Source organism: Pan troglodytes, chromosome 13 (genome assembly GCF_028858775.2).
Source record: "Pan troglodytes isolate AG18354 chromosome 13, NHGRI_mPanTro3-v2.0_pri, whole genome shotgun sequence".
In the NCBI taxonomy this organism is placed as follows: domain Eukaryota; kingdom Metazoa; phylum Chordata; class Mammalia; order Primates; family Hominidae; genus Pan; species Pan troglodytes.
In genome coordinates, this window is record NC_072411.2 from 104,282,718 (window position 1) to 104,308,829 (window position 26,112).

The following is a 26,112-nucleotide window of genomic DNA, read 5'->3' on the forward strand; positions in this document are numbered from 1 at the left end:
GGGGGGATGGGGGAGGGATAGGATGGAGATATACCTAATGTAAATGACAAGTTAATGGGTGCAGCACACCAACATGGCACATGTATACATATGTAACAAACCTGCATGTTGTGCACATGTACCCTAGAAAATAATAAAAAATAAATAAATAAATAAAAAGAGGTTTAATGGACTTAAAGTTCCACATAGCTGGGGAGGTCTCACAAACAAGGTGGAAGGCAAGGAGGAGCAAGTCATGTCTTACATGTATGCCAGCAAGTAAAGAGAGAGCTTGTGCAGGGAAACTCCCCCTTAAAAACTCCCCCTTAAAAGACTTATTCACTATCATGAGAACAGCACCAGAAAGACCTGCCCCCCATGATTCAATTACCTCCCACTGGGTCCCTCCCAGAGCACTTGGGAATTCAAGGTGAGATTTGGGTGGGGACACAGCCAAACCATATCAGCAACATAGCAACATCCTGTCTCTATAAAAAATTTAAAAATTGCCAGACGTGGTAGCTCACGTCTGTAATCCCAGCACTTTGGGAGGCTGAGGCAGGCGGATCACCTGAGGTCAGTAGTTTGAGACCATCCTGCCCAACATGGCGAAACTCTGCCTCTACTAAAAATACAAAAAATTAGCCAGGCGTGATGGGAGGTGCCTATAGTCCCAGCTACTCGGGAGGCTGAGGCAGGAGAATCACTTGAACCTGAGAGGCAGAGGTTGCAGTGGGTCAAGATCATGCCACTGCACTCCAGCCTGGGTGACAAGAGTGAAACTCCATCTCAAAAATAAATAAATAAATAAATAAATAAAAATTAGCCAGGCATGCTGATGTGACCTATAATTCCAGCTACTCCAGAGGCTGAGGTGAGAGTAGCACTTGAAACCAGAAGTGAGTTCAAGTGAGCTGTGATCATGCCATTGCACTATAGCTTGGGTGACAGAGTAAAACCTTGTCTCTTAAAAAAAAAAAAAAATATATATATATATATATATATACAATTACTAACATATACTCATTACTCATATCAATAATTGATATCATTTTTACAATATATAATTAACTTGTAGACATTGAGCTTTTCTTTTCTTTTTTTTTTTGAGACTGAGTCTCACTCTGTCGCCAGGCTGGAGTGCAGTGGGACGATCTTGGCTCACTGCAACCTCTACATCCCAAGTTCAAGCAATTCTCCAGCCTCAGCCTCCCAAGTAGCTGGGATTACAGGGGCATGCCACCATGCCCAGCTTATTTTTGTATTTTTAGTAGAGACAGGGTTTTACCATGTTGGCCAGGATGGTCTCGATCTCTTGACCTTATGATCCGCCCTCCTCTGCCTCCCAAAGTGCTGGGATTACAGGCATGAGCCACTGCACCTGGCCCCTGAGCTTTTCTTTTTTAAAAAAATTCCTTTTTTTTCTTTTGAGACAGAGTCTTGCTCTGTCACCAAGGCTAGACATAGGGTCTTTCCCTATGTCATCATGTACTGTATTGTACAATACTCATTCAATCAGATTATGAGTTAATCTAGGGGCACAACTCTTTTTTAAAATAAAGATGGGGTCTTGCTATGTTGCTCAGGCTGGTCTGAAACTCCTGGGGTCAAGCGATCCATCCACATGGGCCTCCCAAAGTGCTGGAATTACAGGCATGACCTACAGTGCCCAGCCTAGGGGCACAACTTTAGGATTAATTAATTATTTAATTATTTAATTTTTTATTTTTTTTCAGACGGAGTTTCACTCTGTTGCCCAGGCTGGAGTGTAATGGGCAATCTCGGCTCACTGCTGATACCTCCTCTTCTCTTAGTCTCTTTATTTATTTATTTATTTATTTATTTATTTTTGAGACGGAGTCTCGCTCTGTCGCCCAGGCTGGAGTGCAGTGGCACGATCTCGGCTCACTGCAAGCTCCGCCTCCTGGGTTTTACGCCATTCTCCTGCCTCAGCCTCCAGAGTAGCTGGGACTACAGGCGCCTGCCACCACGCCCGGCTAATTTTTTTTGTATTTTTAGTAGAGACGGGGTTTCACCCTGTTAGCCAGGATGGTCTCGATCTCCTGACCTCGTGATCCGTCTGCCTCGGCCTCCCAAAGTGCTGGAATTACAGGCGCGAGCCACCGCGCCTGGCCTATTTTTCTTAGGTTTCTTAAGTATTCTTAAGTATTCTTTTGTATTTTTCATGAGTCTATGACTCATTTGAAGTACTTCTTTTTTTTTGAAACAGGGTCTCACTCTGTTGCCCAGGCTGGAGTGCAGTGGCCTGATCACTGCTCACTGCAGCTTAACCTCCCAGCTGAGAGCGTGTCACTGCACTCCAGCCTGGCGACAGAGTGAGACTCCATCTCCAAAAAAAACCAAAAAACAAAAATTAGCCAGGCATGGTGGCACGTGCCTGTAAACCCAGCTACTCAGGAGGCTGAGGCAGGAGAATTGCTTGAACCTGGGAAGCAGAGATTGCAGTGAACAGAGATCAAGCCATTGCACTTCAGCCTGGGGCAACAGAACAATACTCTGTCGCAAAATAAAGAAAGTCTTTATGTTTATTTATGAACAAATCATTTTGCTGGATATACAATTCTAAGTTGAGTTACTCTTTTTTCTAACACTTTGAAGATATTCTTCCACTATTCTCTAAACACTATTATTGCTGTTAAGACCTCCCTTAGTCTAATCGTTTTACTTTGTACGTTGCAGGTCATCTGACTTTTCTCTCTGGCTGAATTTAAGATTTTTCTCTTTTTGATATCTTGTGGTTCTGACATAACCATTCTGTGATTATGATATTCTACACCATACTTAGGTATGAACTTTCCCTCTGAATTGTGTTTCCCTGTATCTGTGAATTCTTGTCCCAGGTTTAAGTGATCCTCCCAAGTAGCTGGGACTAAGGTGCATACCACCACACCGGCTAATTTTTAAATTTTTTTGTGAAGACAGAGTCTCACTATGTTGCCCAGGCTGGTCTTGAACTGAGCTCAAGCAAGCCTCCTGCCTCAGCCTCCCAAAGTGATGGGATTACAGGTATGAGCCACTGTGCCTGGCTGAAGTACTTTCTTTATGTTTATCTGCAGAGTACTAATTCTCTTTTTTGTCCATGTTTTACCTTGTTTTCTAGCAAATCTGTCAAGTTTTTATTTCAATGTTATATGTTTTATTCTAGAAGTGCAATATGATTCTTTTTCAAATATGCCAAATCATTTTAATACTTACATCTTGCTCTTTTTCCTGATTTCACGTTTTTTATTTAAACATTTCAGATTAAGCAATGTAAAATCTATATATGATAAATTTAACATCAGAAGTTTTTGAAGAGGACCTACTGTGTTTTTTGTTCTGAATCTGTTCTTTGTTTTTGTTTGTTAATTTTTTAATGTAAGCTGATATTTGGGTTTCAATTTGTGTCAAATTTGAGGAAGGTGGCCAGTATTTTAAAGAGCTTGCTCACCACAAAACAAAAATGAGGCCGGGCGTGGTGGCTCACGCCTGTAATCCTAGCACTTTGGGGGGCCAAGGCGGGTGGATCACGAGGTCAGGAGATCGAGACCATCCTGGCTAACATGGTGAAGCCCCATCTCTACTAAAAACACAAAAAACTAGCCGGGCGTGGTGGCGGGCACCTGTGGTCCCAGCTACTCAGGAGGCGGAGGCAGGAGAATGGCTCAAACCTGGGAGGCGGAGTTTGCAGTGAGCCGAGATCGCACCACTGCACTCCAGCCTGGGCGACAGAGCGAGACTCTGTCTCAAAAAAAAAAAAAAAATGAATAAACAAAATATGTATTTAAAGGAAACTACCCACAAAGTAACCAAGGTTACCAAGTTAACAGCTAGTCAGTTAATAAAGGAAAAATAGCAATTTTCTCATGTGATTATTTTATCTATAAAGCCCCTCCCATATCTTCAGTTATTCGCTTTATAAAAACAGTTGTTTTTATCTAGGAATCAGTAATTTACAGGAAAGCCCAAGGTTTTATTTAATTTGAGATATTAAAACTAGAGCCTTCTTTTGTTTCTGTTTTCTCAGGGTGCAAAGTGGGGTGTATGTGTGTTTCCCAAGTGTAGCCCGTGTATGCTTACCCTTGGTGGAAGTATACAGTGTCTATTTTGCTCTACATTTCTTTTTTTTTGGAGACGGAGTTTCGCTCTGGTTGCCCAGGCTGGGGTACAATGGTACGAACTCGGCTCACTGCAACCTCCACCTCCCAGGTTCAAGGGATTCTCCTGCCTCAGCCTCCCAAATAGCTGGGATTACGGCATGCACCACCAGGCCTGGCTAATTTTTGTATTTTTAGTAGAGACAGGGTTTCACCATGTTGCCCAGGCTGGTCTTGAACCCCTAATCTCAGATGATCCACCCACCTCGGCCTCCCAGACTGGTGGGATTACAGGCTTGAGCCACCGCGCCTGGCCCTTTCTTTTTTTTTTTTTTTTTTTTTTTTGAGACAGAGCCTTGCTCTGTCACCCAGGCGGGAGTGCAGTGGTGTGATCTCGGCTCACTGCAACCTCTGCCTCATGGATTCAAGCAATTCTTGTGCCTCAGCCTGCCAAATAGCTGGGATTACAGGCATGTGCCACCATACCCAGCTAATTTTTGTATTTTTAGTAGAGACAGGGTTTCACCATGGTGCCCAGGCTGGTCTCAAGCTCCTAGCCTCAAGTGATCTGCCTGCCTCAGCCTCCCAAAGTGCTGAGATTACGGGCATGAGCCATCACACTGGGCCTAGTTTCTTATAATTGTTTAATATGCATAGATTTTGTTTTTCAAAAAATTAAAAGTTCCCTAAGAGCAAGTAATCTTGAAGTTGGAGCAGAGATGGTGATGTCAAAAATAGAGGCTAATTATTAGTCTGCTCAGGACCATACCATGATATGGTCGAGGGTCTGGACCTTAGCTTTACAAGCCAAGAAACTAAATTTTTATCATTAACCCAGATTGATTAGTTCAGAGGAAATGGCTCATTTTGTGCAAGCTCACAAGACACTGATGAATGGGTATCACTATATTTTAGCTGGTCAGGCAGAAATGAGACTTTCTTGAGCTGCTTTACCACACAATTCACCAGACAGCCTCTATGTTTTCTGGGTAGACTAGCCTCCACATTTTTATGTTCAAATGTTCAGGAAACGGGGTCTTGCTCTTTCACTCAGCCTGGAGTGCAGTGGGGTGATCATAGCTCATTGTAGCCTCGACCTCCCTGGTCAGCCTCCCAAATAGCTGGGACTACAGGCACATGCCACCTTGCCCACCTAATTTTTTTATTTTATTTTATTTTTTTTGAGATGGAGTTTCCCTGTTGTTGACCAAGCTGGAGTGCAATGGCGAGATCTCAGCTCACTACAACCTCCGCCTCCTGGGTTCAAGCAATTCTCCTGCCTCAGTATCCCTAGTAGCTGGGATTATAGGCAGATGCCAAGACGCCCAGCTAATTTTTGTATTTTTAGTAGAGACAGGGTTTCACCATGTTGGTCAAGGCTGGTTTCAAAGTCCTGACCTCAGGTGATCTGCCCGCCTTGGCCTCCCAAAGTGCTGCGATTACAGGCGTGAGCCACCACACCTAGCTTTTTTTTTTTTTTTTTTTTTTTTGTAGAGACAGGGGTCTCACTTTGTTGCCTAGGCTGGTCTCAAACTCCTTGCTTCAAATGATCCTCCCATGTGTGCTGAAATGTTCAGGAAACTTTTCATTTATTTATTTATTTATTTATTTATTTATTTATTTATTTTGAGACGGGGTTTCGCTCTTGTTGCCCAGGCTTGAGTGTAATCAATGGCATGATCTTGGCTCACTGCAACCTCTGCCTCCTGGGTTCAAGCAATTCTCCTGCCTCAGCCTCCCGAGTGGCTGGGATTACAGGCATACTCCACCACGCCCAGCTAATTTTTGTATTTTTAATAGAGACAGGGTTTCTCCATGTTGGTCAGGCTGGTCTCGAACTCCTCACCTCAGGTGATCCGCCTGTCTCAGCCTGCCAAAGCGTTGGGATTACAGGCGTGAGCCACTGCACCCAGCCATGTTCAGGAAACTTTTTTAAAATTTATTTTTATTATTTTTTTATTTATTGGAGACAGAGTCTTGCTCTGTTTCCCAGGCTGCAGTGCAGTGGCGCAATTTCAGCTCACTGCTACCTCCGCCTCCCAGGTCAAGTGATTCTCCTGCCTCAAACTCCTGAGTAGCTGGGATTACAGGCGCCTGCCGCCACACCCAGCTAATTTTTGTATTTTTAATAGAGATGGGGTTTCACCATCTTGGCCAGGCTGGTCTTGAACTCCTGACCTCGTGATCCACCCACCTGGGCCTCCCAAAGTGCTAGGATTACAGGCGTGAGCCACTGCACCCAGTTTCAGGAAACTTCTAAACTGAAATAGAAACTCAATTGAAACAGATACCCTTGATTTGCATGGGGCCCACAGGGTAAAGTGAGGGAAAGACATTAAGGTTCATACTAGTACTGATTTGATGGCAAGAAGTCCTCGGAAAATGCTGGACTGCCCAGAAAGACAATAGCATCATGAGAAAAAACCATCATGCATCTAGTTGCATGAGCCAGACCAAACAAAAAGGCTGGCTGTTAGAACACACGGTCAGAGGTTTGAGCCTATTTCTGTCCATCTCCCAACATATTATCCCAGTAGCCTGATTTCTCCAAGCACCCAGGGTCTCTGGAAAAAAAGGACTCTGGCAAAAAGAAAAACATGTGACACAAGGGGCCAACAACTCTGAAAGAACAAATTAGAAAGCACAAAAGTTGATCCCCTGTTGGCTGGAAAGGGACATCAACCCATGAAGGTAGCGATATAGAGAAGGTGGACAATGGTGTGGGCAGCACCTGCTTTCAACAAAGTGGAAGCAGTCAACAGAGTAGAGGTCTGCAATACCAGCAGACACCAGAGCAAGAAAATACAGCACTGTAGGCCAGGCATGGTGGCTCCTGCCTGTAATCCCAGCACTTTGGGAGGCTGAGGCGGGCGGATCACCTGAGGTCAGGAGTTCAAAACTGGCCTGGCCAACATGGTGAAACCCTGTCTCTACAAAAACACAAAAATTAGCCAAGCATAATGGTGTGTGTCTGTAATCCCAGCTACTCTGGAGGCTGAGGCGGGAGAATTGCCTGAATCCGGGAGGTGGAAGTTCCAGTGAGCCAAGATCACACCATTGCACCCCAGCCCGTCTAAAAAGAAAAAAAAAGAAAATACAGCACTGTACGCGGCAGGTCAGTGATTGTGTGATAGAAACAATTTCCATGTCCATCTTCTGGGTACTCCTAAAGGAAACTATGAGGAAGATTGTATGATTTTGCATTACTTAACTTCTCTGAGAAGGAAAACAAGAGTAATAATAAGTAGAGAGATTTTTACAAGTTTCTTTCACTGCTGTGTCTCTAGTGCCTGTAAGAATGCCTGGCACAGGCGGGCGTGGTAATCCCTGTAATCCCAGGGATTACAAATGCCTGTAATCCCAGCACTTTGGGAGGCTGAGGTGGGCGGATCACCTGAGGTAGGGAGTTCGAGACCACCCTGATCAACATGGAGAAACCCCGTCTCTACTAAAAATAAAAAATTAGCTCGGTGTGGCGGCCTGTAATCCCAGCTCTCAGGAGGCTGACGCAGGAGAATTGATTGAACCCAGGAGGCAGAGGTTGCGGTGAGCCGGAGATCACACCATTGCACTCCAGCCTGGGCAACAAGAGCGAAACTCCATCTCAAAAAAAAAAAAAAAAAAAAATGCCTGGCACAGGCTGGGTGCAGTGGCTCACGCCTGTAATCCAGCACTTTGGGAGGCCGAGGTGGGTGGATCACGAGGTCAGGAGTTTGAGACCAGCCTGACCAACATGGTGAAACCCTGTCTCTACTAAAAATGCAAAAATTAGCCGGGTGTGGAAGTGCGCACCTGTATAGTCCCAGCTACTCAGGAGGCTAAGGCAGGAGAATTCCTGAACCTGGGAGGCAGAGGTTGCAGTGAGCGCTGAAATCCTACCATTGCACTCCAGCCTGGGTGACAGAGTGAGACTCCATCTCAAAAAAAAAAAAAAAAAAAAAAAGAATGCCTGGCACAGAGTAGACACTCAAATATTTGTTGAATACATAAAAGATGTTCACCACCCAGAACATCCCCTTCTTGTTACCAGGCACATGGAAGGTGTCTGACCAAAATGGTGTCTTTGGCTAATCTCATTAGGTTCCAAAAAGTCCCTGGAGGCTCTACTAGCACCTTGAAATTATCCCACCATTCACTCATTCCATTCATCCATTCATTTACTTAGTAACTAGTCATGTTTATGGAATCTCTACTATGTGCCAGATACTAGCCTAGTACTTGCAGATTTTGCAACTAACTTTTATAGAGTTTATATTCTAGTTGGAACAGGGGTGGAGTTGGGGTGTACAGAGAGGACAGATGAACCATGCTTCTCATCCTTGTTATTTCACCATGTTAGCCATCAGTAAAATTGCAAGCGTTGGCCGGGTGCAGTTGTTCACACCTGTAATCCCAGCACTGTGGGAGGCCAAGGCGGGCAGATCATCTGAGGCCGGGAGTTCGAGACCAGCCTGACCAACATGGAGAAACCCTGTCTCTACTAAAAATACAAAATTAGCCGGGCGTGGTGGCACATACCTGTAATCCCAGCTACTCGGAAGGCTAAGGCAGAAGAATCGCTTGAACCCGGGAAGCAGGGGTTGCGGTGAGCTGAGATCATGCCATTGCACTCCAGCCTGGGCAACAAGAGTGAAACTCTGTCTCAAAAAAAAAAAAAAATTGTAAGCCCTTCTATCATCTGTACTCTCCTATATTCTCCTTCTTATATTTCTTTGTGCTATCTCCCCTTCACTCAGTACTTTAACAAAGTACTAAGACTCTTACTTCTCCCTTGCAAGAGAAAATCTCCAATTACTGGCCGGGCGCAGTGGCTCATGCCTGTAATCCCAGCACTTTGGGAGGCCGAGGTGGGTGGATCATGAGGTCAGGAGTTCAAGACCAGCCTGGCCAACATGGTGAAACCCCATCTCTACTAAAAATACAAAAATTAGCAGGGTGTGGTGGCAGGGGCCTATAATCCCAGCTACCCAGGAGGCAGAGGCAGAAAATTGCTTGAACCCAAGAGACAGAGGTTGCAGTGAGCCAAGATCATGCCACTACACTCCAGCCTGGGCAGCAGAGCAAGACTGCATCTCAAAAAGAAAGAAAGAAAGAAAGAAAATCTCCAATTACTTTATTTGGCCAAGTTACAAACCCAAAATCAGAGTCAGCTCTGAACTCCTGATTAAAGCATCATATGGAGGTGACTATGTAAATGGTAACGTGCAAGGACAAATTCTAGGACATACCATGGCAAAGAGATTTCTCATTGAATAAGTGGTTTCATTTCATTTTGGGAATAGGATTTAAGGCTTTACACGTAAAGAAAAGAATTTTTACTTCCTGCAGACATTCATTCATTAAATTTTTAAGAATTAATTAGATTCTATTTCATGAGTGGCACAACATAACATCCTATACAGACACAAATATGTGTAAAGTAGACTCAATTCTCTAGCAGATGTCACTTCTGCTAAGGAGACTAGACAGAAAAATACTGTGCAGTTAAATAACACTGTAAACAGACATGGTGTTTCTAACATCTCACCCACCCACACATACCCCTCTCCCAATCAGGTAATTTTCATCTCTCTTGTCTCCCTGACCACACTGGATTACAGCTGTAACTATAATCAACCATGCTTTTTTTCTTTTTTGAGACAGGGTCTTGCTTAGTAGCCCAGGCTGGAGTGTAATGGCGAGATCATAGCAGGCGTGAACCATGCACTCGGCCAATTATGCTCTTGAATTCACCCTAGGCCGGGCGTGGTAGCTCATGCCTGTAATCCCAGCACTTCGGGGGGCTGAGGCAGGCGGATCACCTGAGGTCAGGAGTTCAAGCCCAGCCTGGCCAACATGGGGAAACCCCGTCTCTACTAAAAATACAAAAACTAGTTGGGCATGGTGGCGCATGTCTATAATCCCAGCTACTGGGGAGGCTGAGGCAGGAGAATCACTTGAGCCCAAGAGGCAGAGGCTTCAGTGAGCTGAGATCGTGACTGAGATCGCGACACTGCGCTCCAGCCCTGGCGACAGACTGAGACTCCGTTTCACAAAAAAAAAAAAAAAAAATTCACCGTAGATTCCTCTGTCCTGTGACTTTATGTTATTCAACCCAGGATTTTCTTTCCTCTTAATCTCAGGTTGCAGAGTTGCTACCTATTTAATGTTCCACAATCTTGAGCAGGTTGCAATTTTTTTTTTTTTAGATGGAGTCTCGCTGTGTCGCCTAGGCTGGAGTGCAGTAGTGCCACCTCGGCTCACCGCACCCTCCGCCTCCTGGGTTCAAGCAATTCTCCCAGCAGGTTGCAATTTAATGATTAGGAACAATCTGCATATAGGGCCTGGGAAGTGAGTAAGGAAATTTTACCCCTGTTGGAAGACAGACTTGTGAAACAACTGGGGTATTTAATCCCAGTCCCTGAGACTGAAAGGCTTCCAGAAAAGTAAGTAACACTAAATCAAGAAGACAGTCTAAATTCAGCCCCGCACAGTGGCTCATGCCTGTAATCCCAGCACTTCGGGAAGCCGAGGTGGGTGGATCACCTGAGGTCGGGAGTTCGAGACAAGCCTGACCAGCATGGAGGAACCCCATCTCTACTAAAAATACAAAATTAGCCAGGCATGGTGGTACATGCCTATAATCCCAGCTACTCGGGAGGCTGAGGCAGGAGAATTGCTTGAACCCGGGAGGCAGAGGTTGCAGTAAGCAGAGATCATACCACTGCACTCCAGCCTCGGCAACAAGAGTGAAACTCCGTCTCAAAAAAAACAAAGAAGAAAAAGAAAAAAAAAAGACATTCTAAATTCATACCCTGGGGTCATTTTAACAAATGCAGCAAAAATAGGAGAGGCTTATTGAAAGAAAACTGTGCTAATAATTCATTTGGCCAGACAGAAAAGAACGGCCAGGAATGCTCACAAATATAGTGACAGTAATGGTGTTATTCTGAGGCCTTCGCCTCAAGGCAGGGCTTGAAAGGGGATAAAGTCTAACGGCACTAGCTGGCATTTCAAATTCTAGATGCCTGAGGCAGACTGGCACCGAAACAGCTCCTCGTTTCTCTCAAAGTGAACATATAATTCATAGAGGGTTAACAAAATAATATCGTGAAGTTTTTCCCCTTTAAATCTCTAGCGGTGGCGGGGCGCGGTGGCTCACGCCTGTAATCCCAGCACTTTGGGAGGCCGAGGTGGGAGGATCCCTTGAGGTCAGGAGTCCGAGACTAGCCTGGGCAACATCGTGAAACCCTGTCTCTACAAAAAATTAGCTGGGTGTGGTGGCACAGGCCTGTAGTCCCAGCTGCTCCGGAGGGTGAAGTGGGAGGATCGCTTGAGCCTGGGAGTTGGAGGTTGCAGTGAGCCGTGATAGTGCCACTGCACTCCAGCTTGGGCAACAGCCAGACTGTCTCAAAAAAAAAAAAAAAAAAAAAAAGGCCGGGCCTAGTGGGTCACGCCTGTAATCCCAGCACTTTGGGAGGCCGAGGCGGGCGTATCACGAGGTCAAGAGATCGAGACTATCCTGGCCAACATGCTGAAACCCCATCTCTACTAAAAATACAAAAATTAGCTGGGCGTGGTGGTGTGTGCCTCTAGTCCCAGCTACTGGGGAGGCTGAGGCAGGAGAATTTTTTTTTTTTTTTTTTTTTTTGAGACGGAGTCTCGCTCTGTCGCCAGGCTGGAGTGCAGTGGCAGGATCTTGGTTCACTGCAAGCTCCGCCCCCTGGGTTCAGGCCATTCTCCTGCCTCAGCCTCCCGAGTAGCTGGGACTACAGGCGCCTGCAACCACACCCGGCTAATTTTTTGTATTTTTAGTAGAGACGGAGTTTCACCGTGTTAGCCAGGATGGTCTCGATCGATCTCCTGACCTTGTGATCCGCCCGCCTCGGCCTCCCAAAGTGCTGGGATTACAGGCGTGAGCCACTGCGCCCGGCTAAGAGAATTTCTTGAACCCGGGAGGCGGAGGTTGCAGCAAGCCGAGATCACACCACTGCACTCCAGCCTGGGTTACAGAGCGAGACTCCGCCTCAAAAAAAGAAAAAAAGGCGCAAAGGCTCCGTTCAGGCCCTAGATCCCGCGATACAAACTTTCTCGGCCCGCCCCAGCCCGCTGTGGCGGGAACATTCTGGAAGTGACGGCAATCTCTGCGGCAGTCTTCTGTCGGAAGTGACGTCGCTATCCCAGAATCCTCAGAGAAGGAGTAGCGCGTTCGTGCGTCCTAGTTCCAGTACAGCGTGGAGGGCTTAGGCAGCGTGTTCTGATTCTCTGCGGGACGGCGAGCGCATTTGTGCTTTGCCCGCCGCGGCCTAGGAGGCCTTTTGAGGCCGCGTAGTCGGTGTTTTTGAACTGACTCCACAGCTTCTGGCGGGCCGTGCGGCGCCCTGACCCGGCCTCACCATGTTGGTGCTGTTTGAAACGTCTGTGGGTTACGCCATCTTTAAGGTAGGTGGGAGAGCGAGCCGTTAAAGGGGGAAGGCGGATGCTGGACAGACGAGGAGAGGGAAAGACTTAAGCACGGAACTACTCAGAGTAGCGTGGGTGCCTGTTATAGCCCGGGCTCTGGGAGGAGGGAGAAGGCCTTTACACCTGAGAGCCATGTTACGTATAACACGTGGCCCCGCCGTTTGGGGAGACCCGTTCTGCATTAGAGGATTTTATTTCCTCCCGTTGAAGAGGTGGGCAGGAGGCGTGTTAGAATTTAACAGATTATAGGGAATTCGGACTTTATTCTAGATGTTTTGAGGAATGATCGAAAGATTTTTTTTTTTTTTTGAGATGGAGTTTCGCTCTTGTTGCCCATGCTGGAATGCAGTGGCGCAATCTTGGCTCACTGCAACCTGCGTCTCCCGGGTTCAAGCGATTCTCCTGCCTTGGCCTCCCGAGTAGCTGGGATTACAGGCCTCCATCCACCACCACGCCTGGCTAGTTGTTTTTGTTTGTTTGTTTGCTTTTTAGTAGAGACGGGGTTTCACCATGTTGGCCAGGCTGGTCTTGAACTCCTGACCTCAAGCGATCCACCTGCCTCGGCCTCCCAAAGTGCTGGGATTACAGGCGTGAGCCACCGTGCTCGGCCAATCGAAAGGATTTAAGCAGAGGAATGACCTGCTAATTTGTCTTAATACGGTTACTCTGCTGTGTGGAGATTAGACTCGAGGAGATAAGAACGGCAGCAAGAATACTTTTGCATTCATTTGGACAAGATGAAATTGCCTGGTATGGAGAGAAACAAATATCGATAGAAATTGTGAAGGTAGAACAGAAAGGACTGGCTAATAGATTGAATGTGGGGTTTTGGTTTAAATAAGATGTTAAGAAAGTTTCTTGTGGGGGAAGGACTAAAGATTTCCGGTTTGGGCTTTTCGAAGCTTGCGTTGTCTATTAGACCTGATAATGCAGTTGTGTAGATCGGGCAGTTCAGTATTTCAGATTTGAAGCTTAGGGGAAAACATCTGGGCTGGTAATGTCAGTTTGAGATTTGGTTGTTTTCGTGGGGAAAGTTTGACAAGTTCGTCAGCACTGAAATGGTTGAATGGTAAGACATTCGTATCGCAAGATGCTGTTGAGATGTTAGGAAGAATGAGTGAGATTGAGTGCCTTTTCTTGTGCGGTGCAACTCTTCTGAGGTCTGTGAATATAGCAATGAAAAATAAAGTTTTTATGTATATTCTACATATGTATATGTTGGTAGAAAGCAAAAACGCTAGGTAAAAATAAATGTAATACAATTTTAGCTATGAACCAAAAAACCATTTGTGGTGTGGATGCAAGAAAGTCTGGATGGGTGCAGAGTTCTCCATGTTTCACTTCTGATATTTGAAAATACGCAGTTTGCATTTGATACGTCAAATGTTATTTTTAAGAAAACCAATAAAATCATTAAAACCGAAAAGGCAGTTTTGCTTGTTTTTACCTTAGTTGGAGTTATCTGCAATTGCCGTATTAGTGTTTTAAGGAACTTGTAAGTAAGCTCCTTAGTCCCCTTTAGAGCTACGAAACATGTCAATTTTACTTTTCTCCAGCTTTTTGGAATCTTATCTAAATTACCATGTAGAGTTCTGCATAGCTTCAAATTCTCTTAGCCAATGTGGTCTGTAAGTGTCTATCGATGAATTTCACCGTTAATTGCCGTAGTATACTGTCTTGTACCGGATGTGAAGAGGAGCAACTCTGCACAGTGCACTGGTTGTCTCCCATGGTAGGAAGGAATTGGCTTATCAATGGTCGGATTTCTAGACCTGGGTCCTAAAATACTCAACCGTGTCTCGATGAATTACTCATTTCTATTAATGAAAAGTGTCCTCCTCCATGAAAATGTCTTTGAGTATTCCGTTGGAGTTTGCAGTGCTATTTATCTGCAAGTTACTGTTCAAAATGATTAAATTGTGGTTTATGTAACCTAGTACTAAAGAAATAACTAGTTAAGCTCGAATATGTTGATATTGATTAGTTTGTAATTATTGGAATTAACATTGATCATTTCTGAGTATAAAAGACAAACGTTCTGGAACTAGTGATGGCTGCACATTTTTGTGAAAATGCACTACTAAAAAGTGAATTGTACACTTTAAAAGGGCAAATATTAAGATACATGTAAAATTAATATGATATATGGTGAATTTTATCTCCTAAAAAAGTAGACATACGGTTCAAAGTTATTAGTTTCCTTTCCCATAATCTTTCAAAATGCTAGGGTATAAAATTATGTTGGTTGCCAGGCATGGTGGCTCATGCCTGTAATCCCAGCACTTTGGGAGGCCGAGGCCGGCGGATCACAAGGTCAGGAGTTTGAGACCAGCCTAACCAACATGGTGAAACCCCGTCTCTACTAAAAAAATAGAAAAATTAGCTGGGCGTGGTGGTGTGCGCCTGTAATCTCAGCTACTTGGGAGGCTGAGGCGGGAGCATTGCTTGAACCCGGGAGGCGGAGGTTGTGGTGAGCTGAGATCGTGCCATTGCACTTCAGCCTGGGCAATAAGAGCACAACTCCGTCTCAAAAAAAAAAATTATATTGGATGCATATAATTCATGCTTTGATGAGAATGCTTTAGGAAGTTTTTTGAAGTTTTTTTTTTTTTTTTTGAGACGGAGTTTCACTCTTGTTGCCCAGGCTGGAGTGCAATGGCGCGATCTTGGCACACCGCAACCTCTGCCTCCCAGGATCAAGCAATTCTCCTGCCTCAGCCTCCCGAGTAGCTGGGATTACAAGCATGCACCACCACGCCCAGCTAATTTTGTATGTTTAGTAGTGACAGGGTTTCTCCATGTTGAGGCTGGTCTCGAACTCCTGACCTCAGGTGATCTGCCCGCCTCAGCCTCCCAAAGTGCTGGGATTACAGGCGTGAGCCACTGCACCTGGCCTTGAAGTTTTTTTTAAACTTCCATTTACAGTGAGGAAAACATTTTATGTATAACCCATGTACACATACAAATTCATGTTTATGTATTTAAAATTTATTTTGAGGCAGGGTCTTGCTCTGTCACCCAGGCTGGGGTGCAGTGGCAGGATCACGGCTCATTGCAGCCTTGGCCTCCTGGGTCAAGTGATCCTCCCACCTCCTCCCGAGTAGCTGGGACTACAGGCTCAAGCCACCATGCCTGGCTAATTATTTATTTATTTGTATTTGTATTTATTTATTTTTTGAGATGGAGTCTCACTCTGTCGCCCAGGCTGGAGTGCAGTGGCGTGATCTCGGCTCACTGCAACCTCCGCCTCCTGGGTTCAAGCGATTCTCCTGCCTCAGCCTCCCAAGTAGCTGGGATTACAGGCGTGAGCCACCATGCCTGGCCTAAATTTTTTTTTTTTTTTTTTTTAAGAGGCAGAGTCTCACTATGTTGCCTAGGCTGGTCTCAAACTCCTGGCCTCAAGGTGCCGGGATTACAGGCATGAGGTACAGTGTTCTGCCCACTTATGTGTTTAGAGCGAGTCAAAAGGAAAACACTTCCAAAAAGTTATTGCTTATTAACAGGGTTATATATATATATAAATATAAAGACATTGTGTAAAGGAACTGTTGTGATTAATTCTAGGATATTGTAAAAATTCAGCCTGTGGCCGAGAGCAGTGGCTCACGCCTGTAACCCCAGCTACTCGGAAGGCTGAGGCAGGACAATCAGTTGAACCTGGGAGCAGAGGTTGCAATGAGCTGCGGTCGCGCCACTGCCCTGCAGCCTGGGCGACAGGACAAGACTCCGTCTCAAAAAAAAAAAAAAAGAAAGAAAAAAAGAAATTCCACCTGTGTCCTTGTGTCACGTGGCACACAGCGTAAGATTTTAGTCTTGCTCATACCAGACTTCCTTCAGCTGCTCTTCCATGTGGTAGCCATTAGTACGTATAACCATTTCACATGAGATGTAACTGATAGGACTGAGGAGGTGAATTTTAACTTACTTGAATTTTAATGGTTATATTGTACAGTGTAGCTGTGTAGCATAGCATTTTGTGTCACTTCATTTTCTCAAGGTTTGGAGAAAGATTTTTGATGTATATACCAAATGTCTATATAAAACCTAAGTACTGAGCAATATATTTTTTCTAACTTTATTGGGTGTACTTTACATACTGTATAACTCACCTGTAGGTTTTAGTTACAATCCAGTTTTATAGTACACTTTGTTGCAAAAAGTTCTCATGCCCATTTTCAAGTTAGTCCTGCTCTAGACAACCACTGTTCAGCTTTCTTTCTTTTTGCATAATTTTTTCTAGAAGTTTCATGTAAGTGGAGTAGTATTTTAGTCTTTTGTGTTTGGCTTTTTTCACTTAGTGTAATGCTTCTGAAGCTAACCGAAGAGCTTTTTCACATTTGTTGCGTGTATGGATTTGTTTCTTTTTGAGCAGTGCACATTTTAAACTAATTATCAGTTTTATCCTGTATTCAAACAAGTTTCATAAAACATTAACTTGCTCATATTGTCTGTGGAAGTGAAACTTAAAAGTTAGCATCAAATAATTTACACAAAACATAGAGGTTGGGTGCAGTGGCTCACGCCTGTCACCCTAACACTTTGGGAGGGTGAAGCAGGAGGATTGTTTGAGCCCAGGAGTTGCAGACCAGCCTGGGCAACATGGCGGAAAAAAAATTAGCTGGGCACAGTGGTGCTTGCCTGTAGTCCCAGCTGCTGCAGGAGGCTGAGGTGGGAGGGAGGTCACGGCTGCAGTGAGCTATGATTGAGCCTCTGCACTTTAGCCTGGACAACAGAGTGAGACCTCATCTCAAAACAAAACAAAAACCACACAAAGTCTCAAGCAATCAATTAAAAATGAAAATGAGGAGGCTGGGCGTGGTGGCTCACACCTGTAATCCCAGCACTTTGGAAGGCTGGGGTGGGCAGATCATGAGGTCAGGAGTTTGAAACCAGCCTGGCCAACATAGTGAAACCCCGTCTCTACTAAAAATACAAAAATTAGCCGGGCATGGTGGTGTGTGTCGCCACATCTGTAGTCCCAGCTGAGGCAGGAGGATCGCTTGAACCAGGGAGGTGGAGGTTGCGGTGAGAAGACCGCGCCTCTGCACTCCAGCCTGCGTGACAGGGCGAGACACTGTCTCAAAAAAAACAAAAAAAGTGATTAAAATTCTTAATTCCATATACCCTCACCAATATTCTGTATCAGCTGCCGAAGTATTAGATAGGATGGGCTCAATCCTAAAAGGCACAACCCCCATATTTAACATCCCTAAAATTGGGATGTCTTACAATTGATGACAGGTCAATTGGGAGTGTAAAAGAATAACATAAGCTGGGTGTGGTGGCTCACGCCTGTCATCCCAGTACTTTGGGAGGCTGAGGCAGGCAGATTGCCAGACCTCAGGAGTTCGAGACCAGCCTGGGCAACAGGGTGCAACCCCGACTTTACTAAAATACAAAAAAAAAAAAAAAATTAGCCAGGCATGGCAGCATGTGCCTGTAATCCCAGCTACTTGGGAGGCTGAGGCAGGAGAGTTGCTTGAACCAGGGAGGTGGAGGTTGTAGTGAGCTGAGATCACGCCACTGCGCTCCAGCCTAGCCGACAGAGCGCAAGACTCTGTCTCAAAAAAAAAAAAAAAAGAATAGCATGTTAAATTTTGTGAAATAGAGTATGCACAGATATTATGCATATATTTTTATTTAAAAAACCAGCTGGATCAGGCGCCATGGTTCCTGCCTGCACTCCCAGCACTTTGAGAGGCCAAGGCAAGAGGATCACTTGAGTCCAGAAGTTAGAGATCAGCCTGGGCAACAAAGCAAGCCCCTGTCTCTACAAAAAGATTTTTAAAATAGCTAGATGTCGCAGTGTGCACCTATAGTCCTAGCTACTTGGGAGGCCGAGGCAGAAGAATCGCTTGAGGCCAGGAGTTTGAAGCTGTAGTGACATAGGACCACACCACTCCACTCCAGCCTGGACAACAAAGCGAGACCCTGTCTCTGGAAAAACAACACAGCTAGTAAATTTAAAACTATACTTTGCTAATAAGCATTATTTATCAGGTCCATAATATAGCACATCTACACATTAAGACGCAGTTCTAGTCTGGTTATATATTATTTTCAGTAAAAGAAACACAATGTTTCAAGTTGTATAAAACTTAGATGAGTGACAGGATGATTTTAGGGGTTTGTTCTGATGTATAAGTTGTTTTTTTTTTTTTTTTTTTGAGACGGAGTCTCGCTGTCGCCCAGGCTGGAGTGCAGCGGCGCGATCTCGGCTCACTGCAGGCTCCGCCCCCTGGGGTTCACGCCATTCTGTTGCCTCAGCCTCCCGAGTAGCTGGAACTACAGGCGCCTGCCACCTCGCCCAGCTAATTTTTTTGTATGTTTAGTAGAGGCGGGGTTTCACCGTGTTAGCTAGGATGGTCTCGATCTCCTGACCTCGTGATCCGCCCGCCTCAGCCTCCCAGAGTGCTGGGATTACAGGCATGAGCCACCGTGCCCAGCCTGTATAAATTTAATCACACATGGTTGAATTAGATATGTTGGTAAAAATAACCCAAACTAGAAAAACTTAGAGTCACACAAAGCAGTAAACAACTACAAAGCCTAGAGTTGGTATTAACAATTTATAAACTAATAGCTCTAACTTTGTATATCATGAAGTTTTAGAATCCAAAGACACCTCACCAAGTCTCATGACTATACTGAAAACATTGATTAAAATTTTTTGAAATTGTTCAGAGAATGCAGCTAACCATAACTGAAGTTCACTATTTTTAAGAGGATATGTATCAAATAGGGGATATGACTCATGAGTAAAATTCACATTTTTTCTAGCTGAAAAGCAAGTATATTTGAAGATAACATTTGGGTAACAAAATTGCCGTATTTAAAAGATACTCTCGGCCTGGCGGGTTGGCTCACGCCTGTAATCCCAACACTTTGGGAGGCCGAGGTGGGTGGATCATGAGGTCAGGAGATCGAGACTATCCTGGCTAACACGGTGAAACCCCATCTCTACTAAAAATACAAAAAATTAGCCAGGTGTGGTGGCAGGTGCCTGTAGTCCCAGCTACTCTGGAGGCTGAGGCAGGAGAATGACGTGAACCCAGGAGGCGGAGCTTGCAGTGAGCCGAGATCCTGCCATTGCACTCCAGCCTGGGTGACAGAGCGAGACTCCGTCTCAATAAATAAATTAATTAATTAAAAAATACTATCACCATTCTTAAACTGAAGTTAAAATAACAAAGGAAATGTGATAAAATCAGGGCAATTCATGAGCACACAAAGGTCTTCAAAGACTATGTTATGTCAGCCAAAACCATTACTATGACAAATAAAACCATTGTGTTCCCAACTGCAACATCTTGAAGAAAACATTGCTAATAAAGACCATCTAAATAAGAAAGTTAGAGATATTGCTACATTTTCTGTATTACATTTGTCTCAAAGTTTTTATTTGTCTCAAATTTTTAATCATTTCTTTTCAGCCAGGGTAATGATAAATATTTGTATACAAAAATCCATTTTAAGTTTTATCATTTTAAGTTAAGATAATTTCCATTTCTAAGTAGAAATAGTATACAACTATTACCATTGCAATCTTTAGCATTGTTGTTACAATAGTACTAGGTTTAAAACAAGTCTTTATATTTTATAGATACAAACTGAAATATTAACAGGTAAAAATTAAATGTCTAGGTCTTGCTTCAAAACAGTACAAGGCGTCTGGGTGTGTTGGCTCACGCCTGTAATCCCAGCGCTTTGGGAGGCCGAGGCAGGTGGATCACCTGATGTCAGGAGTTCAAGACCAGCCTGGCCAACTTGGTGAAACCCAGTCTCTACTAAAAATACAAAAACTAGTTGGGTGTTGTGGTGTGTGCCTGTAATCCCAGCTATTCAGGAGACTGAGGCAGGAGAATCGCTTGAACCCGGGAGGCGGAGGCTGCAGTGAGCCGAGATTGCGCCACTGCACTCCAGCCTGGCGACAGAGTGAGACTCCATCTCAGAAAAAAAAAAAAGCCATTTACTGTGATTCCTAAAAGTATGCATGAACATGTGTTGCACAGACATTCAAAGTCTTGGAGAATATATACCTAAATGTTGATAAGTATATTGTTGATTAAAGTACCCTATGTTTCTTTTGCATTTAAAAAATTTCTCACATCTAGATGTATCTCACAATTGATGATAGTTTTAGAGAAATCCATAATACTTTCATGTTAGGAGGATCATAGCAGTAAATAACGAATATAATCTATTGAAAGTAGACAAATAAAAGTTTTTTTTGTTTTTTTGTTTTTTTGTTTTGAGATGGAGTTTTTTGCTCTTGTTGCCCAGGCTGGAGTGCAATCGCACAATCTCGGCTCACTGCAACCTCCGCCTCCGGGTTCAAGCAATTCTCCTGCCTCAGCCTCCCGAGTGGCGGGGATTACAGGCATGTGCCACCAAGCCCAGCTAATTTTTTTTTTTTTTTTTTTTTTTTTTTTTTTTGTAGAGACGGGGTTTCTCCATGTTGATCAGGCTGGTCTTGAACTCCTGACCTCAGGTGATCCGCCTGCCTCAGCCTCCCAAAGTGCTGGGATTACAGATGTGAGCCACCACGCTTGGCGCAAATAAAAGTTTTTAATGATTACAATACTTTACTGTAAAGGGATTAATGGCTCTTTTAAAAGAAAGGTTCTCGGCCAGGTGCAGTGGTGCACACCTGTAATCCCAGCTACTCAGGAGGCCGAGGCACTAGAATCTCATAAACCCAGGAGGTGAAGGTTGCAGTGAGCCAGGATTGCTCCACTGCACTCCAGGCTGGGCTACAGAGGGAGACTCCATCTCAAAAAAATAAAAAGAAAGAAAGGTTCCCTGCCCTACCCCCTAGGACCCCATAGCTCCAGCTACGGCCCAAGGCTGGGGCAGGAATATCACTTGAGGCCAGGTAGATTCTAGACTGAATAGCCACTGTACTACAGCTGACTGGACTAGATCTGAATTCCATTTAGCTGTTAAATGGGCAATTCGAACTAGTAATTTAACCAAAATTACATGCAGGGTAAGAAAACTAGTTCATTATCTTAGTGAAAGAAATAGCTTCTACCACCTTCATTTTACATGTAAAATTGTATTTGAAGAAGGCAGCTGTATATGCCTCACCTGTACCATTTAAATAAAACTATTTAAACATTTTATTACAGGTTCTAAATGAGAAGAAACTTCAAGAGGTTGATAGTTTATGGAAAGAATTTGAAACTCCAGAGAAAGCAAACAAAATGTAAGTACTCTTGAAATCAATAATTTAGCAGTTAACATTTAGGGCTTGTTTTATTTTTTACATTTTTTCCTGATTTATATAATGTTACATTCGTAGTTTTCTGTTTTGAAATCTGTTTCAGGAATAATTTTGGTATGAACCTAATTATTACAAATGTTTTACTTGGAATATAGGCCATCTCAATTTGAAGGCAGTAGTCTCCCCTTTACCCACAGGGATTATGTTCCAGAAGACCCTGTGGATACTTTAAACCTCGGATATTACAAAATGTGATTGCTGTCAGTAGGAACACATTTGTCTTCGTGTCTTCCACACACAAATGTAATACCTTTTTTATCTTAGCTAAGCACTTACCGCACACAGGGGTTGTAACCTGCTTTTTGAGTTTTGCAACATCAAAACTAGCATGAACTACTTTTTCTTTCATCACAATTTCATGGAAGATTCATTCTTAGTGTAGATGTTAAATCTTTGGTTTTTTTGTTTGTTTTTTGAGACAGAGTCTTGTTCTGTCACCTAGGCTGGAGTACAATGGCGCAATCTCTGCTCACTGCAACCTCCGCCTCCTGGGTTCAAGCTATTCTTCTGCCTCAGTCCCCCAAGTAGTTGGGATTACAGGCGCCCACCACCATGCCCAGCTAATTTTTGTATTTTTAGTAGAGACAGGGTTTCGCCATGTTGGTCAGGCAGGTCTCAAACTCCTGACCTCAGGCGATCCGCCTGCCTCGGCCTCACAAAGTGTTGGGATTACAGGCGTGAGCCACCACACCTGGCCTAAATCTTCGTATTTGTATGTATATTTAAGGGACCACACTAGTATGTTCCCTTACCAGATAAGAAAACCTTGCTTAAGATGACACTGTTGCCTGGTGTGGTGGCTCATGTCTGTAATCCTAGTACTTTGGGATACCAAGGTGGGTGGATCATTTGAGGTCAGGAGCTCGAGACCAGCCTGGCCAACATGGTGAAACCCCCTCTCTCCTAAAAACACAAAATTAGCCGGGCGTGGTGGCACATGCCTGTAATCCCAGCTACTGGGAGGAAGCTGAGGCAGGAAAATCCCTTGAGCCTGGGAGGCGGAAGTTTCAGTGAGCCGAGATTGCGCCACTGCACTCCAGTCTGGGTGGCAGAGTGAGACCCTGTCTCCAAAAAAAAAAAAAAAAAAAGATGACACTGTTTTAGGCAACTAGAAGACTAGTTTTCCTTCTTAAAGGGTTATATGCTTTGTTGGGTTAATCTGATTCGTTGTTGTCAATGATGTATTCTTCTTGGAACTGAATCTAAGTGATCTGACTCAATATTCGTCACTACCACTGAGACAACGATGAATCAACTATATGTTTCTTTCTGCATAAAATACTACCCTGAGGCTGGGCGTGATGGCTCACACCTGTAATCCCAGCATTTTGGGAGGCCAAGGCAGGCGGATCAGTTGAGCCCAGGAGTTCAAGACCAGCCTGGGCAATATAGGAAAACCCCATCTCTACCAAAAACAAAAATTAGCTGGGTGTGGTGGTGCACACCTATAGTCCTAGCTGCTTGGGAGACTGAGGCTGGAAGATCCTTTGAGCTCGGGAAGTCAGGGCTGCAGTGAGCTGTGATTGCACCACTGCATTCCAGCCTGGGTGACAGAGTGAAGTGAGACCCTGTCTCAAAAACATAAAGGGGGCCGGGCACGGTGGCTCACGCTTGTAATCCCAGCACTTTGGGAGGTCGAGGTGGGTGGATCACAAGGTCAGGAGTTTGAGACCAGCCTGGCCAATATGGTGAAACCTCTTCTCTACTAAAAAATACAAAAAAATTAGCCAGCCATGGGGGCTGGGCACGGTGGCTCACGCCTGTAATCCCAGCACTTTGGGAGGCCGAGGCGGGCGGATGACGAGGTCAGGAGATGGAGACCATCCTAGCTAACACGGTGAAACCCCGTCTCTACGAAAAATACAAAAAATTAGCCAGGTGTGGTGGCGGGTGCCTGTAGTCCCAGCTACTTGGGAGGCTGAGGCAGGAGAATGGCATGAACCTGGGAGGTGGAGTTTGCAGTGAGCCGAGATTGCACCACTGCACTCCAGCCTGGGCGACAGAGTGAGACTCTGTCTCAAAAAAAAAAAAAAAAAAAAAAACTAGCCAGGCATGGTGGCACAGGCACATGCCTGTAATCCCAGCTACTTGGGAGTCTGAGGCAGGAGAATTGCTTGAATCCGGGAGGCAGAGGTTGCAGTGAGCCGAGATCGCACCACTGCACTCCAGCGTGGGTGACAGTGAGATTCTGTCTCAAAAAAAAAAAAAAAACCATAAAGGGTTAGGATGTAACAAGAATGAGACCTGACAATAAGCTATTTTTTTTAATGGCATTTGTACAGGATAGACAAATGAATATCATGAGATTCCTAAAAGGGACTCACGTACGTTTTCTTGAGTCAATTCTATGCTGTATAATAAAGTCATCCCTGTACAGCTTTATGCAACAGGGGTTTGTATTAAAGCTTCAACATCTTTACTCTTGGCCAAAATTTCCTCCAAAGCCTACAACTTTCTTTTAATAATCCAAGCATTACTAGCCTAACATTTAGAAAAACTAGTAATTGTATGAAGAATATCTAACTTCACACCCTGATACACAATGGTAGGCATGTTTTATTGGTGTGTGCTTTGGAAACAGTCAAGCACTTCTTTCCAAGTTATGTGGCTTTTGAATCAATGCACCGCCCCCAATAACATGTTTATCTTTTTTTTTTTTAATTCTAGAGTAAAGCTAAAACATTTTGAGAAATTTCAGGATACAGCAGAAGCATTAGCAGGTAAAGTAAAAAACTAGAAGCTTGCTTTTTTGAAAAAATTAAGTCTTAGCTGTTTGTTTTTCTTGTTTAAAAGGTTGTTTGCTTCAGTTGCCTGTGTTAACTTTATTCAATGTTGTCAATGATGCATTCTTATTGGAACTGAATTTAAGTGATCTGACTCATTCGTCACTACCACTGAGACAACATTGAGTTAGCTTTTTTCACCATAGGGCTGGTTTTCCCCATGTGTGAGGAGAGGTGAGAAGTGGTTAAGTTGATCTCCCTGTGGAAACCAGCAACATAATGCTGAAGCACAATTCAGTAAAAGGTGTTCTACAAGGGACCAAGGTAATGTGGTCAAGTATACAGCTCTCTCCTCATTTTAATCCAAGGGTAGAGTTGTAATCCTGAGAACAGCCAGGATTCACAGTTGAAAAATAATTTAAAAAGCTCTTCTGGGGGTATAGATTTTTAGTTCAAAAAAGCATATCAATATTCAGAGTTATACAGAAACTGACAGAGGTGTTATTTTTAAAAGATTCAGAAGAATGGATGACTCATACTCTTCAACTGTATTTCATCACGGGACAACAGAGTGATCGGGTTTATTTACTGTAATTGACTGCAGTAGGTCTTACAGTTTTTTTTTTTAAGTGTTAGGGAAAACAGGAAGAGCAGATATAAAGCCCAAATCATTAAATTTTCAACTGCCTAAATTCTTTATCACAAATCAGCCAACTGTTTGGCGGTGTAGTTTGAAAATGAAGGACCGTGAGGAAGAATATGGCTTAAAGCTGGGCAAGAATATGACAGATGCAAAAAATTTTGTTAAATAACCACAGGAGAAAGGTACAGTTTTTGTCTGAAAATTTGGAATCCAACTAAACATGCTGGAACATAACAGACCACCCTAACCTTGGCAGAGGGGTAGGCTGAAGGAAGACCCATAGGGCCAGTTTCTTTGTTTTATAAACATAGTTCTAGGGCTGCTTCACCAACTCTTCAGTAATTAGAGTTATATACAGCCATAAAAAAAATTATGGTAATATTAACTTGGAGAATTTTTAAAAAGATAGCCTGTTCATCACAGCTTTTAAGTATGGGTAAACATTTGGTAAGATTCCAAGCAAGATTGTGTTAGCTGTATTCCAACTCTAGGGGGTGTTGTTGACATAGACTGGGATATGAACAGTTCCTAGTCCTGATCTCAAGTAGCCTCTTCTGAATTCCTTTTTGCATACGATCTTTAATCTGCTTGGGATATTTCTGGCCAGTCCTTATTAAACTGTATTAAATGGACAAGCCAAGCTTTTGCTCAAACAAGCAGGTTTTTACTATTAATACCTAATATATTGAGCACATACTGATTGTCAGATTTATGCTTATGATTTCATAATTGTTATTTAATTCTTGAATCCTGTGAGGCAGATAACCATCATCTCTATGTTACAGATGATAAAACTTGAAATTTAAGCAGTATTTCCAGATTCATTTACCTAGCTTCTTTGTATTATTTAAAATAATGTACAATAAGGCTGGGTGCGGTGGCTCATGCCAGGAATCCCAGCACTTTGGGAGGCCAAGACAGGCGGATCACCTGAGGTCAGTT

The 26,112-nt window shown here is 43.9% G+C and overlaps 1 protein-coding gene and 2 non-coding genes across 9 annotated transcripts in view; all 3 read left to right on the forward strand.

The window, feature by feature from the left end:
• The first annotated feature begins 11,787 nt into the window (after nucleotides 1-11,787).
• Nucleotides 11,788-26,112, forward strand: part of NOP58 (NOP58 ribonucleoprotein) — a 38,340-nt gene continuing 24,015 nt past the window's right edge. Inside the window, exons 1-4 of one of the 7 annotated variants that reach the window (XM_063791568.1) lie at nucleotides 12,224-12,497; nucleotides 21,650-21,726; nucleotides 24,472-24,524; nucleotides 24,674-24,851. Coding sequence is in view for 4 of the 7 variants with exons in the window: in XM_516036.8 (XP_516036.2) it covers nucleotides 12,453-12,497; nucleotides 21,650-21,726; nucleotides 24,472-24,524 (175 nt within the window). In the remaining 3 variants the exon portion in view is untranslated. Of the gene's footprint in view, nucleotides 12,498-16,082; nucleotides 16,318-21,649; nucleotides 21,727-24,471; nucleotides 24,525-24,673; nucleotides 24,852-26,112 lie in introns of all 7 variants that reach the window. The other 6 variants (XM_063791567.1, XM_063791566.1, XM_516036.8 and 3 more) reach the window with 6 other exon arrangements.
• LOC112208499 (small nucleolar RNA SNORD70) lies at nucleotides 22,968-23,055 on the forward strand. The gene has a single exon (XR_002942977.1). It is a non-coding gene; the product is annotated as a small nucleolar RNA SNORD70 (small nucleolar RNA).
• Nucleotides 24,630-24,714, forward strand: LOC112208500 (small nucleolar RNA SNORD70). Its single transcript, XR_002942978.1, has one exon. It is a non-coding gene; the product is annotated as a small nucleolar RNA SNORD70 (small nucleolar RNA).